Here is an 18,059-nt window from a genome sequence, read left to right as displayed (position 1 = left end):
GGGTTTTTTTGTTTTGTGGTTTTGCTTTTTTATATGAGCAACAATGAATTTAGTGCATCAGGACACAGAACATGGCGTTTTTTTTTTCACAGAATCATAGAATGTTAGGGATTGCAAGGGACCTCTATAGATCATCCAGTCCAACCTCCTGCTAAAGCAGGGTCATCTCCATCAGAGGGCACAGGAAGGCATCCAGGTGGATTTGGAAACCTCCAGCGGAGACTCCACAGCCTCTCTGGGTTGCCTGTGCCAGGGATCCCTCACCCTCACAGGAGAGAGGTTTCTCCTTCTGTTCTAGCATGTGACTGTTACCTTGTGTCCTCTCAATGAATATAACAGAAAAAAGACTGGCTCCATTCTCTCGACACCTGCCCTTTAGGTATTTAGAAACATTGATAAGGTCCCTGCCACCCCTTCACCTACCCCCTCATCCTCTCTCCCATAGGCTAAACAGCCCCAGGTCCTGAAGCCTTTACTTGTAAGAGAGACTTTCCAGTCCTCTGATGATCTTAGTGGCCCTGTGCTGGAATCTTTCCAGCAGTTTCCTATCACTCTTGAGCCGGAAAGCCCAGAACTGGAAGCAGTACACCAGATGTGGCCTTCTAGCTCTTTTTAATAATACATGGAAATCTACAGAGCCTGGAAAGGATTAGAGCTAGACAGAAAAGGTTTTGACCTAGCCTACTATCAGTGTCACAGTTCCATGTGTTGTACTTGCAGAAGCATTACCAGGCAATGTTAGATTACTCCTTTCAGGCCATGTAATCCTGCTAGAAGACTGAAGGTGTATGGGCCATATTATTGCTGGGAGAATTGATGTCTGACTGATACGTTTGTAAACTGTTCATTGTAGGCAGAAGTTTGCTTCAGAACCTGGGATCAATCAGGGAAATGTTCCACGCACAATTGAGACAATATTAGGAGCAACAGAAAGTTGGAAAGTTTGACAACCTAGAAACAATTCTTCCCAGCATCTAAGGGAAGATTTTTTTTTCCTTCCAGACTGTTTTTCTTTCTGGCACAGTTTTCCATGAAGGGCATCTTCTGTTCATGCAAGACTCTGTGTGCTGTGTGGCACATGGCCTGTAGCTGTGCTGATTGGAACCGCAACTGAAGCATTCCCTTTACAGGCACACCAGTGGAGCAGCTGCCAAAGCACACGTGCTACTGAAAGAGCACTCCAACTCTCTCTGTTCTATCACTAAAGTTCTTAAAATCAGCCTCATGCATGGTCTGCACTGTAAATCTCAAACAGTGCCTGAGCTACTGACTGCACAATGATCTGCCTGAACAATGAAGTCCCACCTATGGCTTCAGGACAGATAGATTTCTGAAATTCTGTATGATCCTTTAATTCTTTACTTTGCAACTTACCTTGGGCACATTTCTGTGTTAAAGAATCAACAAAAGTTGTAACATTAACCTAAAATATGGACAAGCGAGGCATTATGAAGCCTTTACAAAGAGTTGGATATAATTAAAAAGCATTTATTGTTAATTATTACTGTTACTGGAGTCATGAGATCACTTAAGCGTTTAGTTTTCTGGTCTGTCTCTCCTACATGCATGCTAGCTGTGTCAGAGAGAACGCTCTGCAGCTTTATTGCCGTGATTTTTAAAGTGCTGCAAGGCTTTTTCCCTTCACATTTATGTTTTGTTTCCTCTTCTTGAGCTTTTAGAGGAAATCTCATGATGATTGTAATGCAGGATCAGCACAAATAACTGCTTTGTTTTTGTTCTTTCTTCCTTGTGTTATGCTTTCAGGAAATTCAGCTTGCAGTTTAGAGGGCTGGATAAAATGCTGACAGTCAAAGATGGCTGTAGGAGCTGCTCAGCTGTTCAGCTGTGAGACACTGACTCTGGGCTCTACTGAGAGATACTAGCACCTCCTTAGATCCAGTTCTTAAGACTATTACACGCCTGAAGTGCAAATAACAAGTAACAGATAATATAAGGCATACATTAATAATTTGAACATGTGTTCTTGCTGAGACACAGCCATTAAAAAATGAAATTAGAGGTCAAGTAGAGATGAAGACTTACCAAAGTAAAATGCCAACTTGCGACTCGTGTCTTCTGTAATTCTACAAGAATCCTTACAAATGAGCAGCCATGCAAGCCTCTATTGACTGGAGAGATGTTGAAACATAGTGTGATGGCTGTTTCTTGTCAGGACCAGGACCTGCTCACTTTCCAGGTTCAGGGAGTTGAGCCAGTGATTTTGGACTCAAAGGTGGGTATGGCTGTTCTTGCCTGCAATTAGAGAACATGATGTGAAGCCTGTTCAATGTGAAATCTCAGACAAGACAAGAGGTCCATCCAAACACATGGAAACATGTGACATAATGTAAATTTCATGGAAACAACCAATAGTGGCTGATTTTTACATCTTTGCTATTTGCAGTGACGTGAAGTAGTGTGATGGCTTGTGCAGATGACTTCCAAAGGTGTCCTTGTACAAAATACCATTGTATCTTCTCTACTCCCACTTCTCTTTCTTTCAAACACTGAGTTATTTCTTTTGTTCCTTTTATTCTGGAATGCTAATACTTGGATTTTTACTTTTCCCTCAACCACGCGAAACTTGGGAGACCAAAGCCATAGGAAAAATATTAATTGTGCCAGTGTCAGGGTAGGACTAAGATGTTTGTCAAATATAAGGGTCTGCAATCTTTGCTGGCCCATTGTCAGCATAATACAGAAATAATATTATGTGTTCAAATATTTATTTTCCTTCATTGTTACCTTCAAGAACTGCATCTGCAGAAAATAAAATATAGTACAGTAATATCAGGACATTTGGAACTTTTCAAATGTGTATTTCACCCAAAACACACAAAAAGAAATGTAAATTAGTTAGTAATTATAATTTTCAGCAAAATTGTGGACTCATCAGGAGAATAGGAAATACTTGGCAATCTGATGCTAGTAATGGCCTTTTTTTTTTTCCCACTAGTTAGGATGGATTTATGACAGCTACATTATATTCTCTTTATTATATATAAGCTCTTCCAATCTATTAAATCAAAAAGCATTTAACACTTCCAGAAGGTGTGCAGTTATCCAGCTATAGGCATGCTCCCCATTCTGAGTGGGGGTTGCAGGTATTCAGTAGCTGTATATCAATAACTGCTAGTGTAGCTGCTAAGGATTTGCTGAGGTACTGTCTGCTGAAGGCACAACTTGTAAGCCAGCAATACCTTTGTTAACAAACATCAGATATAGTCAGGGGTGAATGCTAGTCATTATTGCTGACTCCTCAAATAATGGCATTGACAACAACAGAAAAGGTGCTATTGTAAAAGGGCTGCTGTCCTCCTCACATATCAAATAATGTTTCATGATATAAAGATCTGACTCTTCCACATTTCCATCAGCATTCAAAAAACAGAAGGAATGAGTCAAACTGTTCACAATTTGATTGTTGTAAGCACAGGCATCAGCATGGCTCGCCTTCTGCTTCTACATACAACATATTTAACAAGCAGTTCATTTCTTCCACCAGTCCTCAGAGGTCAGTATGTTGCTTCACAGTATTTCTTTATCTACAGAGACCATTTGAGATACTTAATGTTTCGAATTCTTTATGGTACTAGGAGGCCACTTACTGTGAAAACAGTTTTTACTCATGGTGGGAGTAGGTGGCCGTTAATCCCAGCTTCCTGTGTGCTGCAGCAGCGAAATATATTTTGTCAAGTGAAAACTGTCACTTAAATGGATTTAATTTTGTATTGCATCTGCAAAATATTTCAGCAGTTCACAATCAGTTTGTTCTTTAGAATGCTTTGAAATGGCAGATGCTTTTGAATTTCTAAGATGGACAGAACAGTATAAAGTGGTTGATTTAGCCCATTATACCTTTGTTACTGGTGCTGGTGGCATAGTCACATATTCTTGGCCTAGGAAGGGCACACAAGACTATGCTATCTGAAAAGAAAGTATCTGAGAAGAAGCATCATCAACAATCAGCCTCTGATATCCTGCACTTGAAGCCATAAGCATTTTAGTTTGTCAGACTCCATTTAATATGAAACAATGTCCATCTTGCACTCAGCTATTTGAGTCCATCCCTAAGAGGTTGTCCTCTTGTGCAGACTGTGAAGTTTTGCTGCTGTACTCTATAAAGCAACATTGATCTACAAAAAGAAATCGAACCAAAAATGTGCTACTCATTTAAAAATCACAGTTCAATAGTTCTTGAAAAAGAACTTTTTCTTACACATCTTCTCATACAATTCCCTCTTATTCATTACATGTACCCAGTTTTCACTCCAGTTTTCATGCATTTTACAGCAGATAAACAACAGACTTGAAGTTCCTGTAAGATTCGCTGTATATTGTCACTGAATCCCATGCACTATGTTGTCATAACTTCCATTCTTTGACTAGGGTTCAGGGCAGTGAACTATGCTTGGAAGATATGTTATAAATCATTAACAAATATTTGCTTGTACAGGTATTTTTGGTGAGAAGCCATTAAAGTCACCTGGAATGAACTGCTGAGGATTTAGCTAATGAATTATGTTTCTCCATGCCTCCTGTTATAAAGACTTTAATGGGAACTGTATGTATTGCTGATACTGCTGAAGTTACGATTACAGTTATACCCTTTTGAAGACCCGATCTGTTACTGTAAAGAGCACTGCTTGAATACAGAAAAATCAATGCTTTTAAAAAGCTTTCTTATTATTCACTGCTGCAGATCCTTTAGTTACGTACTGACTCAGTGCACCATGCTGGAAAGCCTAAAGTTGCCTGCCGAGTTCTCGTTGCAGCTTCGTCATTCCTGTAGGGGGGATCAATGATCATTCTGTGGGATATCAGATCTGTGTAGATCTGTACAGATACCCTGCTTTGGGCATCGCATGACAGCATTTGCTTCTTCCTGATTTACAATCCCCACGCAAGGAACTTAGGCAGAGCCACATCAAACTGAAGGAATTTTCTGTTTTGTTTTGTAGATCGCCGCAGTGCCAAGTATTACTAAAAATACTGAAAAATACAAAGATGTCATACAGTGATGATCTTAATCAGCTCTTGGGTATCATAGAATCATATAATGTTAGGGGTTGGAAGGGACCTTTTGAGATCATCTAGTCTAATCCCCCTGCAGAAGTGTGTTGACTTAGATCAGGTCACGTAGGAACATGTTCAGATGGGTCTTGAAGATCTCCAAGGAAGGAGACTCCACAACCCCTCTGGGCAGCCTGTGCCACTGCTCCATCACCCTCACAGTGGAATAGTTTTTTCTTATATTTAAGTGGAACTTTTTGTGTTTCAGCTTCATCCCATTACCCCTTGTCCTGCTGCAAGCTACTATAGAAAAAAGGGATGTCCCAGCCTCCTGACACTCACCCTTTAGATATTTATAAATGTTAATAAGATCTCCCCTCAATCTCTTCTTCTCCAGACTAAACAGCCCCAGTTCCCGCAGTCTTTCCTTATATGAAAGATGTTCCAGTCCCCTGATCATCTTGGTGGCCCTGCACTGGACTCTCTCCAGCACTTCTCTGTCCCTCTTGAGCTGAAGAACCCAGAACTGGACACAGAACTCCAGATGAAGCCTCACCAGGGCACAGTAGAGGGGAAGAAGAACCTCCCTTGACCTGCTGGCCACACTCTTCTTGATGCATCCCAGGATGTCATTGGCCTTCTTGGCCACGAGGGCACATTGCTGGCTCATTTTCAGCTTATCAGTCATCAGGTAATTTGTCCTTCCTTCAAATGATAAGAGGATCATTTGTTTTAGGTTCACTGAGGTGACATGAGGAACTTGGAGATTGATAGAATTATTGTAGGATAAATCCAGAAACTAAATGGAGCAAACAAGGAGCTCAGAATACATGTCTGCCCCCTCAGTGGAGGCTACACCTCGAATACTGTGTTCAGTTCTGAGCCCTTCACTACATGAGGGACATTCAGGTGCCAGAGCATGTCCAGAGATGAGCAACAAAGCTGGTGTAGGGTCTGGAGAACGAGTCTGATGAGAAGCAGCTGAAGGAACTGGGGCTGTCTAGCCTGGAGAAGAGGAGGCTGAGAGAAGACATGATCACTCTCTTCAACTGCCTGAAAGGAGGTGTGGCTCAGTCTCTTTTCCCCAGTAATGAATGACAGGACAAGAGGAAACAGCATCAAGTGGTGCCAGGGGAGGTTTAGATTGGAGATTTGGAAGAACTCTTTTACTGAAAAGGTTGTTAAGCATTGGAACGGGCTGCCCAGGAAGGTGGTGGAGTCACCGTCTATGGAGATATTTAAAAGACACAGAGACGAGGTGCTGAGGGACATGGTTTAGTTTAGTGATGGGCTTGGCAGTGTGAGGTTAGTAGTTGGACTCGATGATCTTAAAGGTAACTTCCAACTGTAATGAATCTGTGATTCTATCTAGGGGTTCAGCAACTAAGGTCACTTTGCATTTGTAATCTGTGCAATGATTGTGATTTAGGACAGATGGGATTTAAAAAAAAAAATCCCTTTGCTAACTACAGTGTAGTACAGAGAGGTTCAAGTAGAGAAGGATACATCATTGCTATGATTGAATTTACAAACAGAAATACTTGATCAGAGCTCCTTTAAGTCTCCTTTTGTTTTTAAGTAGACAGTTGTATGTATCAACTATTCCTTCATTCCCTGGAACAATATCCAGGCCTATATCAGAGGATGTCAGCTTTTGTTGCTTCCTTTGAATTCTGAGAAGTATGCATTTGATTATCTTACACTGCTCTGGATCTCACATGAGCATGAGACCAATATTGCACCACTATCCTTCTTTCTGGAGTTACTTTAACTAATGAACTTGTGGTTCTAATTATTTTGCTGAATTTACTTTTCTTTATCTTCGACTTCACTTAAATTAATTGTAACTTACAGCATTTAACCACTAGTTTAAAGCCTCATAAACAAATAGAAATTTGTTTATTTAAGCATTAAGTAAACCTCAACAGTCTGTGTTTGTGAGATTTATTCTACTATAGAGTATGAGTACCTCCACTGAGTAGGCATAGTTACACTGTTATAAAATGAGAAGACATGAGAAGGATCAGTAGACACATAATGATCTGCCAGTGGACTTTGCATTCCCTGTTTGTGATATCTTCAGTCACAAGAGCAAAGCAGATACTAAAGTCCTAAGGTCCCATGATAGAATTTGTGCGGGATCTGTATTCTGCCTCTCTCCTCTCATTGTCACGGCAGCAGGCGTCACTAGAACATTTTTAGTGATAGCCTCATAATTCCATGACCATTTGAGATATTTTTAAAGAAACATTTGTTGCTAATCTAGATAACAGAAATAACAAACATGAATTACTTTCCAAAGACACTGGTCTTTATGTGCTGTGATGCTTTAAAAAGCTTGTAACATATTAAAAAAGGGGATAGTTTGTGTTCAATAAGAAGGGAAAGGGTGTATTATTTCTAGCACAACCATTACTCTCCCCAGATAAGAAAGAAAGTGAGTACAAATAGGGTGATAATTACAAAAATTACTGTTCAAAACTGAAGACTTACTCAAATTGGAGTTCATAATTACCTCCTGCAGTGAGATTGGAACATACTCAACAACTAAGAAAACACTTCCAGTGAAGACGAAAATCAAGATGTAAGACAATTATTTCTTTGGAAGCTAGGGACAAAGGGCTACAGAACTCTTTGAATTCAAGGGGAACTAACAGAAGAAATTGAATGTTCAGAGTCTTAGACTGTAAATTTAACTATTATTGACATTTTTATTCTACTGTCTGCAAAAACATTGCAGAAGACTTTTTTTACACTCAGACTGAAGTATAAACACATTTAGGGTTTATACATATCTGAGTGCACAGCCAATATTGTAATACCTCAATAAATCTTGAAGGCAGAAGAATGATCTCTGGTAAGGTGAATGTTATAAAACCAGATGCTTATGGCTTATCACTATGAATATACTTAAGCTGTCCTTCATATTGTAAAGGCTATAATAACTACAATGTAATGTAATAATAAATAACACAGTAAAGAACAACATCTGCTTCTCATCTCTCCATAAGGGAACTAGGGGTCTGCAGATATCTCTACACACTTTTCAGTCGTGACAACTGTACATTTCCATTCAGAATGTGCATCTTCATGGCAAGGTAGCTGTATCACAAGTTAGCTACTACAGCTCAGTTTACTTTGTCTGGACCCATTATTCTTCAGTACATGTGAGCTGCTAGTCTCAACAGCACTCAGTGCTATTATGTTCACCTTGTAGGCTGAGCACTTGTTAACCAAGCCTTGTGTACAACTCTCCATAAAGCTGAAAAAGAAGTGGGAATGGAATACTGGTCTTTATTTGATAGATCTCCACCTGTGTCACAATAACTGGTGAAAGACCAACTGTTAGTTTCTACTGAGCTGTATTTTATTCCTCTCTCTGTTAACAGATCTGTACCTGCTTCATTCATTTTTGGTGACTTCAGTGCCCATTTAGGAATTGACGGACATAGTGAAAACCAAATACTTACTTCCAGTCAATCTTTATTAGCACTGAAAATCAACACCCTATCCTGAGGGAGAAGGCACAGCAATCAATCCACCATTTGGAATAACAAAGGACATCATCACAGAGATGAGGGCTTGGTCTCAACTTGGCAAAGAATACAAGAATGTGTTCCCCTAATGTAAGGAATGAGAGCACATTCCACCTTCAGAGAATTTCAGTCACAGTCTGATGTCTGTTTCTGAATCATGTCTTTAAAGACTATTGAATAAAACTTCAACCCTTTGTTATTCTTGCCATTGGCTGGAGCATAGGAGTTCTACAGGACAAAACCCAAGGTCAGTAGTGCCATTTCCCACATCCAACCAGAAGCATAAAGCTCATCTATGTGGGAGAGTGTCTCAGGACATAAAATTAAGCAGTGTCAGTCTCACTTAAGTCTCACCACCTTAAACTCTGAGGGCAAACCAAGTTTTAGAACATTTATTTCTCCATAAATGTACATAACATGTACATGAAGGGGAATTAAACTCAAGCAAACTACTATTAAAATAAAATATGCTATGATTCTACGATTCTATGCCTAAGATACTTTCTCACTGAGGAATGAGAATTAAGGAAACAGTTTAATAATGCTGGTGGAAAACCCAGTGATGATGGTAACATCAGTAACAGAGTAACAGACAGAGTAACACAGAGCCTTAAGTGGATATTCTCGGTGGAACTTTGTGGCTTTCATCTGGCTACATTGATTTAAATGTCTGAAGATCTGGTCTCTAACCTTCAACAGGAATAAATTTTAAAGATGAGTTATGTAATCAAGAGCAGCTGGGCAAAATGAGCTCTGTACTGCACATGTCCTCAGACAGGATACACCATTGTCTAAGACAAATATCAGATAAAGCATGAGAGAAAAACCTGCTAGCTCAACATTTTAATAAATAGAGAAGTACCTCCCCCCCTCACTGTGGTTACCACTGTGTTCAGAAAATAATGACTCTTTGGCCCATCCCCCTCCTCTGGCTGTACCATTACCTCCAGCTGTCTGGGGTGGCCTACAAACTGCATAACCTGATATTCAAAGTCATTATATTAAAAATACCTTGCCAGTCTGCACGATAAATGGTTTCCACTTGGAATTAATCAGTGGAGAAATATTTTGGCTGCTTTTGCTACAAGAGTTTGCTTTGCTTGCAAGGTCGCTAAGAATGAGCTCCCTGAACTTTGAACTGTATCTGCAAAGTGAGACAAACAAGCACTGTATAAATACCACAGCCCTCTTCCCAACACCATTTTCTTCTGCAGCAGAGTTAAGTAGTGCTGCCAAGGAGGGCGGGGAGGAAAGGGTAAGTTTACTGGTTTTGCTATGAAAGAGCTTTGTGATTTAACATTTGGCAGAGTGTCTGCTTGTTTCTTTGTCTGAAAAGGCTGACTGTGGAAATTTCCATTGGAAAACAATCAAAGTTGAAATACGAAGAGAAGTATAACTCAGAACATAGCTCTCATCTGGTTCACAGGGCGAGACAGCTGTTGCTGGATACTGGGTGCCTGTGCTGCAGAAGGCTATAAAGCCATAGAAGGATCTGAAGATATCTTAGGAGTTTGATGTATTTATAATGGATATAAAGGCGGGCAGCTTTCCGTGTGTGTGTAAAGGGCAAAAAAAACTGGCCTTGTTGATATCTGTTGGAGCAGAGTTTAATCCTCAATGTCATACCTAAATGTTTTTGATACAACTGCATGAGAGGGACATTAGCAACACAGAGATTTCACAAGTGATGTTAGCTTTGCAGGAGCTGGATCTTGTTTTAAAAGTTCAATTACTAAAATGTTTTACATTTTTGAGAATATGACAAGATAAATGAAATGTGTGTTGTTGATTAGAACTCAGTGTTTCCAAGACATTCTGTGTTTACTGTCAGACTTTGAGGTCAGCAGTGAAATTCCACAAGCTAGGACGTGTTGGGGCAAAGCTTTGTAATTTTATATATTTTTCCATAATGAGTATTTTCTGAACATATTAAGCCCAAATTGTCATGTTAATAGAATAAAGGGAAAAGATAATTACACAATTTCTCATATGGTTTGATTTTCATAAACATTAAATGGACTGCGTGTGGGTAGGAGATTTTCTGAGAATCCTGAAACTTGGTTTTAATTTTCTGTTTCTGCAAAATTGCTTCTAGTGCTTGTGTTCTTAAGAGATTTTTCTCAACAGAGTCCAAATACTACAGATTGACTTGTAAAATATTTAAGTTATTAAGGGGGTTGGGGTTTTTTTTTTGTTTTTTGTTTTTTTTTTTTTTTACTTTTTGTTAGATTCTTTTTTATTTGGCGTGTACCAAAAGACACCATTGCTGCAAGTACTTTAAGTTGGTGGAGTTACTATATAACCTGGAGTGAATTGGTCTAGATTCTTGATGGTGTAAAGTGTCTCAGCATAAATGATTTCAGGACACAACAAGTCACTTTTAAATCACTGAAGTGTAAACAACAGCGGAAGAAGAAATTGAAAAAAGGAAGGAATGACATAGTCTGATGAGTAGCATTAGAAGAAAGCTCCCTGTTCAGCTGTTTACCTACAGCATCAACAACAAAAAAAATATTGCCTATTTGTTATAGGGGAACTCATAAAATGAAAGAAACATGATCAAGCAGTAATCAAAGTAGCTCAAATTCATTCTTACAGGGCATTTTTTGTTTTTTTTTTTAGAAACTCCAATGAATAGAACCAATATTCTGTTGTCTTTTGTTATGAGAATTTAAAAATCTGAACTTTGTTTAAATATTCATCTCATTTTGTTTAGTTTCTCTTTTCAGATAAAGCCCAGCCATGTGGGCAGGGCTGGGGCTAGTTCTGGCTCTCTGTCTCCTCCCAGGAGGAGGGACAGAGATCCAGAACTGCCAAGAGCCCCCAGAATGGCTTATTGGGGAAGAGAACCCAATGCTGAACTCCAGGGGCTCAGTGACGGTGGTGGCTCTCCTCCAAGCTAGCTGATACCTGTGCTTGCTGCAGGCTTCCAGGTAAGTGTAAATCTCTTTCCCAGTTTTTGTTGAAAACAGAGCTGGTCAATTTTTAACTGCCATCTGAGGATAACACATGTGCCCAACTGCAGGTGCACTCAATGAAACTCTAACCTCTTCAAATGCCACCATCCCAGCTGCTGCATGTGACCGAGTGACCAAGTTAACTCTCAGTAGGAATGTTTATGACAGTGGCTCACATTGTTTATCTCTTGCCTTAGTCCTGCCTGCCTAGACTGTATTTACATAATAAAATTATGATAAACTTGACATTAATGAAACCCAAAATACATGAAAACCCATCAGAAAGAGTTCCTCAAAATGATACTTTAGTTAGCAACAGATGGTTAATGTAGCAAAGATGGTGAAGCCAAGAAACTTCACAGTTCTCTGACATGGCTAGAACACCTGAAAAAAGAGATTATCATTCATTATGTGATATCTGTAGGGGAAGAGGCAAATGAAAATATGTGCTTTTAATGTGCTTCCCAGAACTTTTTCAGAGGTCCTAGATACAAAAAGAAAAAACCCACAGGATAAGGTAAAGAGTAGCCTTTTGAAAAAATACATGAAGCATTCAAGAGAATTATCAGTGTTAAATTTTCATTTTAAACCTGGGAGATTGGTGCTCTGGTTTCTAGAACATACTCTGTGAAAGTGATAGGTATTATGACAGTTAAGAGCAGTAAGACAATACTTTTGAGCTGATCCAAACAGGAATTGCATGTGGCCCTTGCCTTGGATTCTTTTAGTGATTGTGAAATTATTTTGGTCAAAAAAGCCATAATACCAGTTTCAGAACTTGGTTTTAGTCACTGTAATAAAATCTTAGTTTCTTTCTTCAAGCTGCATGTCTACATACCACAATAGTATTTGCAAATTTTTTAAGAACTAGATTTGAAATTGGTGGTAAATCTGGCTCCATCAAAATCAAACTGAGCTTTGTGATTGATTTTCAAAGGTAGCTGGGTTTGATTCTGTTCATTTTAGAATGGTTTTAAAAATCTGTCAAGTTCTAGACTAACTCCTAAAACTGGAAAAAAAGTTTTCTAGGGCAATTCAACAGGAAGGCTACAAACTAAAAGGACATCCCCCACCATCGTACAGCAAGAAAGAAGCTTTCTGTACTACATAGCAAAGAAAGACTTTTGGGATGGGATGCAAAAGGGAAAGACTATTAACTGCCTGTCAGGTTGCACAGACATTCTATAGCCATCCCTTTTACCCAGTTGCTGTAATATCTCTTTCCTATATATTATAGAAAACAGTTGTGTCAAGATGACTGGGAGACCTGTTGGCATTTTACTGTAGGTTCATTTTCTTAATTATTCACCTTCCTGCTGTATTTACAGCATACATTCTTTAACCAACTATGTGACCGAAACCTCAGCATTTAAATAAACACATCATTGTGTTAGAAGATGTTTGCTTTACTTAGTACTGCATTCTACTTACAAGGACAAGACCCATGGCACATTAACTATTGCAGACTGTGGTTTGGTGATAGTGTAGCTGACAGTCACGGCAAGTGTCAAGAATGTTCCAGTAGTGTTAGACTGTTGCCATTAAAATTGGGAGAAAATAACATTCACTGCAATAAAAGCCAGATGGAGTATATTAACTTCTGTTGAATGTGGAAAACCTTATGATTCCTTAATGATTTATGGTCTTGCTTCTTTACATTCTCCACTAGGTTGGAGGGCCTGCGGGTGAAGTTAGAGAATGAAGGACTGGTCAATATCTCCTATGTGGTCGTCAACCATCAGGGGACTTATTCTCAGAAAAAAATTCACCTCCTGAAAGAAAGTGTTTCAGACTATATTACTGTGTACCAGCAAGGTGAACAGCAACCTGATGTTTGGACTACCTTAAATGGAAACAAAGATGACTTTCTCATCTATGACAGGTCTGTGATTTAGAGGGGAACATAGGAAAATATTTGCATTATTTAGAGTTATGCTTTGTAAACCTCTATATTTTGTTGACTTGCAAGTAACCCAATTACCTCACAAGAAAGACATCATAATAAAACTTTAACATTGCACTAAGTAAATAATTTGCATTTACTGGAAAAAGGAAGCTACAAAAGAGTCTGCTTTTGCTTAAGTAAGTTTGGGATAAATAAATGTTCATGATAGTTATTGTAGATTTAGAGGAATATATCTAAGTGTATAGTTTGATAACATGATTCTGGTCTTACACTGGTTTTATTTTCAGACAGCTTTGTTACATCCATGCATGTGACAGTTAAAACAGAAAAGCAGTCTGAGTTATCAGGAAAACATTTTGACAAAAGTCATTGAAAATGTTGTGTAGCTCTATGGAGAAATTAGTCTTTAGGTGAAACTTCCAGCTTTGGAAGAAAAAAGCTTTTTGATCATAAGATTCTGGGACGTATCTGTTGGCAGAACCAGTAATAACTCATTAATTAAGTCCTGATTTTTCAGTTATGATGTAATAGAAATAATTTGACAAGTCCTGCAGTTCCAACATATCCATCCAAATTACTGTTATGGTACTGCAACAAACTTTCTCAGTTCATACTGAAGCATTATTAAGTTTAATGAAAAATTATCAAGTTCTTTTTTTCTTTCCCCAATATACTGAAATGGAAGGAATTAGCAGGTGGGGTACCTAGCAAGGTGCCCTTGTGTACAAGTTTTGTATTTACTCCAGCTCCTTTGAATGTACCAGTTGTGAAGCCAAGTGTATACCAGGACACTTAAGTGCAGATGTTGGGCAAATAAGCACCATAAAAATCCCTACAGTAAATCAGTAATGCAGGTGCAGCACAATGCACATTCCAATCAACATACATGTTGTGTTACATAAAAACACTTTTCATGAGCATGAAACAGCCATGTGGTGATTTGTACCACCATGCAAGCAGCCCTCCTCAATAGCCATGTAAGTCTGAATGGACTGTACCTTTCCTAGCCTAAATGACACTAAACTAGACTTCTGTTGGTAGAGTTATGTCAGCCAGAAATCATGCTTCACACTGTTGACCAGTGCAGATGAATAAGCAAGCATTTGTAAGGCAGATACTGGTTTTGCCTGTAAACTTCTCATACAGACACACTCCTTGTGGGACTGTACAGTGTGGGTGGATTGACATGAATAAAGCATGATAAGAAGTCTTACTTAATTTTAGGTTTTAATTTTAATGTTTATGTATGTGTAACCATAACGTTTTTTCTATCCTTAGATGTGGCCGTCTAGTTTATCATCTGGGCCTGCCCTATTCCTTCCTGTCTTTCCAATATGTAGAAGAATCTATCAAGATTGCGTACTGTGAAAACAAGTGTGGAAACTGCTCTTACACGGTATTTCTTGTCTCATTCTATATAAGAAAAGAAACTAGATTTGATTGGTACTTAAAAAAATAATTCAGATATGATTTAGAATTTATACATTCCATGTATCTGGAGAGAGCTTTTAGACATTCTTTTCAAAGAGAATGGGATTTAATATATAATAGACTATCTGGATTCCTGTCCTTGATCAAAATGAAAATAATTCTCAGAAATCTAAATGTAAACTTGAAGGCTAATTCTGTTTTGGTAAGTACATACAGCTAGTGAAAAATTAGCTACTCTAGTTTCTGGGGATGGTGAGTGCAAAAAAAAAAAAACCAAACCCAAAAAAACCCCCCTTCCGGGAATGAAATCCTAGGTGGTTTGAGTTACTTTTCCTTTTAGTTTGCATTTAAACACAGTTGTAGTGGGTCTGGGATGGTAGTGATTTTCCACAGCAGCTCCTGCAGTGCTGTGCTTACTGTTGATATCAATATTATGACTACCGCTTGCACAACATCGGGGCTGTCCCTCCAGCATTCCTTCCCCCACCTTCACCAATAGCTGTGGGTGGGCATGATCTTGGGAGGGACCATGGCCAGGACAGCTGACCCAGGCTGACCAAGGAGATATTCCAAACCATATGACGTCAGCTCAGTAATATAAACTGGGGGAGAGGAGCAGGAAGGGGAGGCGAGATTCATTTCTGGCCTTCCCAAAGCAACTGCTACGCGTACTGAAGCCCTGCTTCTCGGGAGGTGGCCGGACATCGCTGCTGATGGGAAGTACAGAGTAACAGCTTTATCTGCTTCTGCTTTGCTTCCCGCGCGCACGGCTTTGCTGTTTCTTTATTAAACTGCTTTTATCTCAACCCACGAGACTCCCATCTTATTTTCTCCCCTTCCCTGGCTTGCTGAGGAGGTGGGGGATAAAGCAGTGTGGTGGGCACCTGGCATCCAGCCAGGCTCAAACTACCACAACAGTGTACATTAGTTCCTTTAAAAATGGTGACAAATTTTTGTTACCATTATAAAATAAGGGTAGATTTGTTTTAAACATAGATAAAGAACAGAACTTTAAGGATTATCAAGAAATGGACATACATAGTGAGGAAAGTTCCACGACAGTAATAATTTTTGATCCCATCATATAGTTTTTCAGCTAAGTGTAGGCCTCAGGCAGTTCAGATGTGGGATCCTAGAAAAAGACAGCTATTGTTTTAGCAACTAATTGAATTGTAATTCCTAAAAGTTTACATTAAGAATTTTACATTAGAGTTTACATTACCTGCCTAGTTATCAGTGGTGGTGTAAAACAAGGTTCTTTTTGATACATTCGTACTTGATACATTTCTTCATCAAGGTAGCACAAATAATTTAAAATTGGGTTTGAAGTTCTGAAAAAATGTTAAAATAATTAATATTTATATGTAGCTTAATTAAATATAATGCCTTACATTTAATGAGAGCTTCCGTTTTGCAGGAACCTGATATTGATGGTAAATGTGAAAACATCACTAAAACAGTAGATGAAGAACTAGCAGAGGTGGAACCCAAACCAGATGGTCAACATTCACATCACCACAACCCACATAGACATAGACACCACCACCACCACCGCAAGGCCAGTCATCATTCCAGAAATGAGAACCATCAGGCCCCTTCTGACATTCTAAGACATCATCCTCACAGCAGTCGTCATCATAAAGTTTTTGGTCGTAACAGACATAATCAGACAGGTAGTCATGCACAGGTAGACACTGTTCCTCCTCAAGAAAGTGTGGGAATTGCACATGATAAAAAGCTATGAAAAAAAGGGAAAACCAGCTGTAAAAACCAGTTAACTTGAAGCTGGCAGACAGCATCAGACTCAACTTATAGTAGCTGATGCTGTCATTGTCGACACCTTTTGTTTGAAGAGATAGGTAATTCTGTCACTTGACAGTGTCGTGGAGCACTTCCCAATTCTTGCAGTTGACATGGCCAGCTGTCCGCAGAGGACATCACTGAATCTTGACAGTGTCGTCTGCTCACTGCTGCTTGACAGTCACCAGCAGCAGGAGCAAGTGAAACTGGCGACACCTGACAGTGACAAGAAAATGCAAGAAATTGAGCCTGAAAAAGAAACTAAGCACCTTAAAAATGGAAGGGAGTCCTATTGCCTAAATTCCTATTGTTGTGAGAGTGGAAAAATTTACACATTAAGTGATTTTTATTACCCTCAGTTAAAAATCATACTAAGACAGGTGTGTACAGTGAAAATATTGTGAAGAAGTAGACTTTTAGACCACTGCTCTCAGAATTACACAACACCTGACAATTTCCAACAGTGAAAAGCTTCATATCTAAAGGAATTTAACTGACTCTTAGTTTGTTTTTCAGTTGAACTGGGACGGTGTCTACATTCTTGATTAATTTGTCTTTCTTGTTTCTCTTCTAAAATCCTGCTTGCATTTGTGAGGACAGGAACATAAACTACGTCCTAGGGGTTCCTGTCTGATGTCTTGCAATCAAGGATAGAAGATAATCAAAAGAGAGATTTTAACCATTTTTATTAAGGGGATGGAATATAGTAAAAAGTAGATTGATTTAAGTTTTTTTGGTTTTTAAGGATTTTTTTTCTAACCTGGGGATACAAATTGTGGGAAGAAAAGCTTATTCCTAAGCAACGTGCCAAAATAACTTTTTATCTCAAATATAAGATATCACTAATAATTACATTATTTTAAAGTAACAGATTTAAAATCTTAAGTTTTGTGGCTTAGATATGGTATCAAGGTCCATTAACACCTACTACTATAGATTCTAAAATCCCACTAAATTGGTAAGGTCATGCCTGAAGCAAGAAATAGTGTAAGAACTGTTCATGCAGAATCAGTATCAAAAGAGAGAAGGGCAGAATAAATATAATCTTTGTTTCATGTTTATTTTTGCTTATAACAATGTTGACTTTGATAAATCTGTATTGATTAATAAGGTAATATACCACTTAAACTTTTTTAACTTCTCTGTAACTTTGATTAACTGTGTTGAAGCAAAAATAGAGTTGTTTGAAGGATTCCTGGATGAAGAAGAGAATATTCAAGAAGGCAAAACTGCTTTGAAAGTACACCATAATTAATGACGGTTTAATAGGGAAATTGTTACTCCTGTGAAACCTGAATGTTTTTATGGTGAATGCTAATTAGCAAGAAAGTAGCCCTGAATATACACAGAATGTGTGTGTTTGGAATATTTGACAAGAGCGTTTTCAATAAAAAATACTCCATGTTTCTTCATTTC

General features: G+C 38.7%; 1 protein-coding gene across 3 annotated transcripts; it reads left to right on the top strand.

Moving 5' to 3' along the window:
* The first annotated feature begins 9,723 nt into the window (after positions 1–9,723).
* Positions 9,724–18,055, top strand: SELENOP (selenoprotein P). 3 transcript variants are annotated; one of them, XM_062019005.1, is made up of 5 exons: positions 9,724–9,804; positions 11,279–11,482; positions 13,176–13,388; positions 14,691–14,808; positions 16,261–18,055. In XM_062019005.1, exons 2-5 carry the CDS (start codon positions 11,292–11,294, stop codon positions 16,906–16,908), a joined length of 1,170 nt encoding a protein of 389 aa, XP_061874989.1. In that variant the 5' UTR covers positions 9,724–9,804; positions 11,279–11,291; the 3' UTR covers positions 16,909–18,055. The 3 variants fall into 3 exon arrangements, with proteins under 3 accessions (XP_061874989.1, XP_061874990.1, XP_010199416.2); XM_062019006.1 differs by having other exon boundaries at positions 11,266–11,482; XM_010201114.2 differs by having other exon boundaries at positions 16,261–16,890.
* Positions 18,056–18,059: the final 4 nt, after the last annotated feature.

The sequence above is a fragment of the Colius striatus genome, chromosome Z (assembly GCF_028858725.1).
Source record: "Colius striatus isolate bColStr4 chromosome Z, bColStr4.1.hap1, whole genome shotgun sequence".
Lineage (NCBI taxonomy): Eukaryota > Metazoa > Chordata > Aves > Coliiformes > Coliidae > Colius > Colius striatus.
Note: the sequence above shows the minus strand (reverse complement) of the source record. Positions and strands in the feature narration are given on the sequence as shown.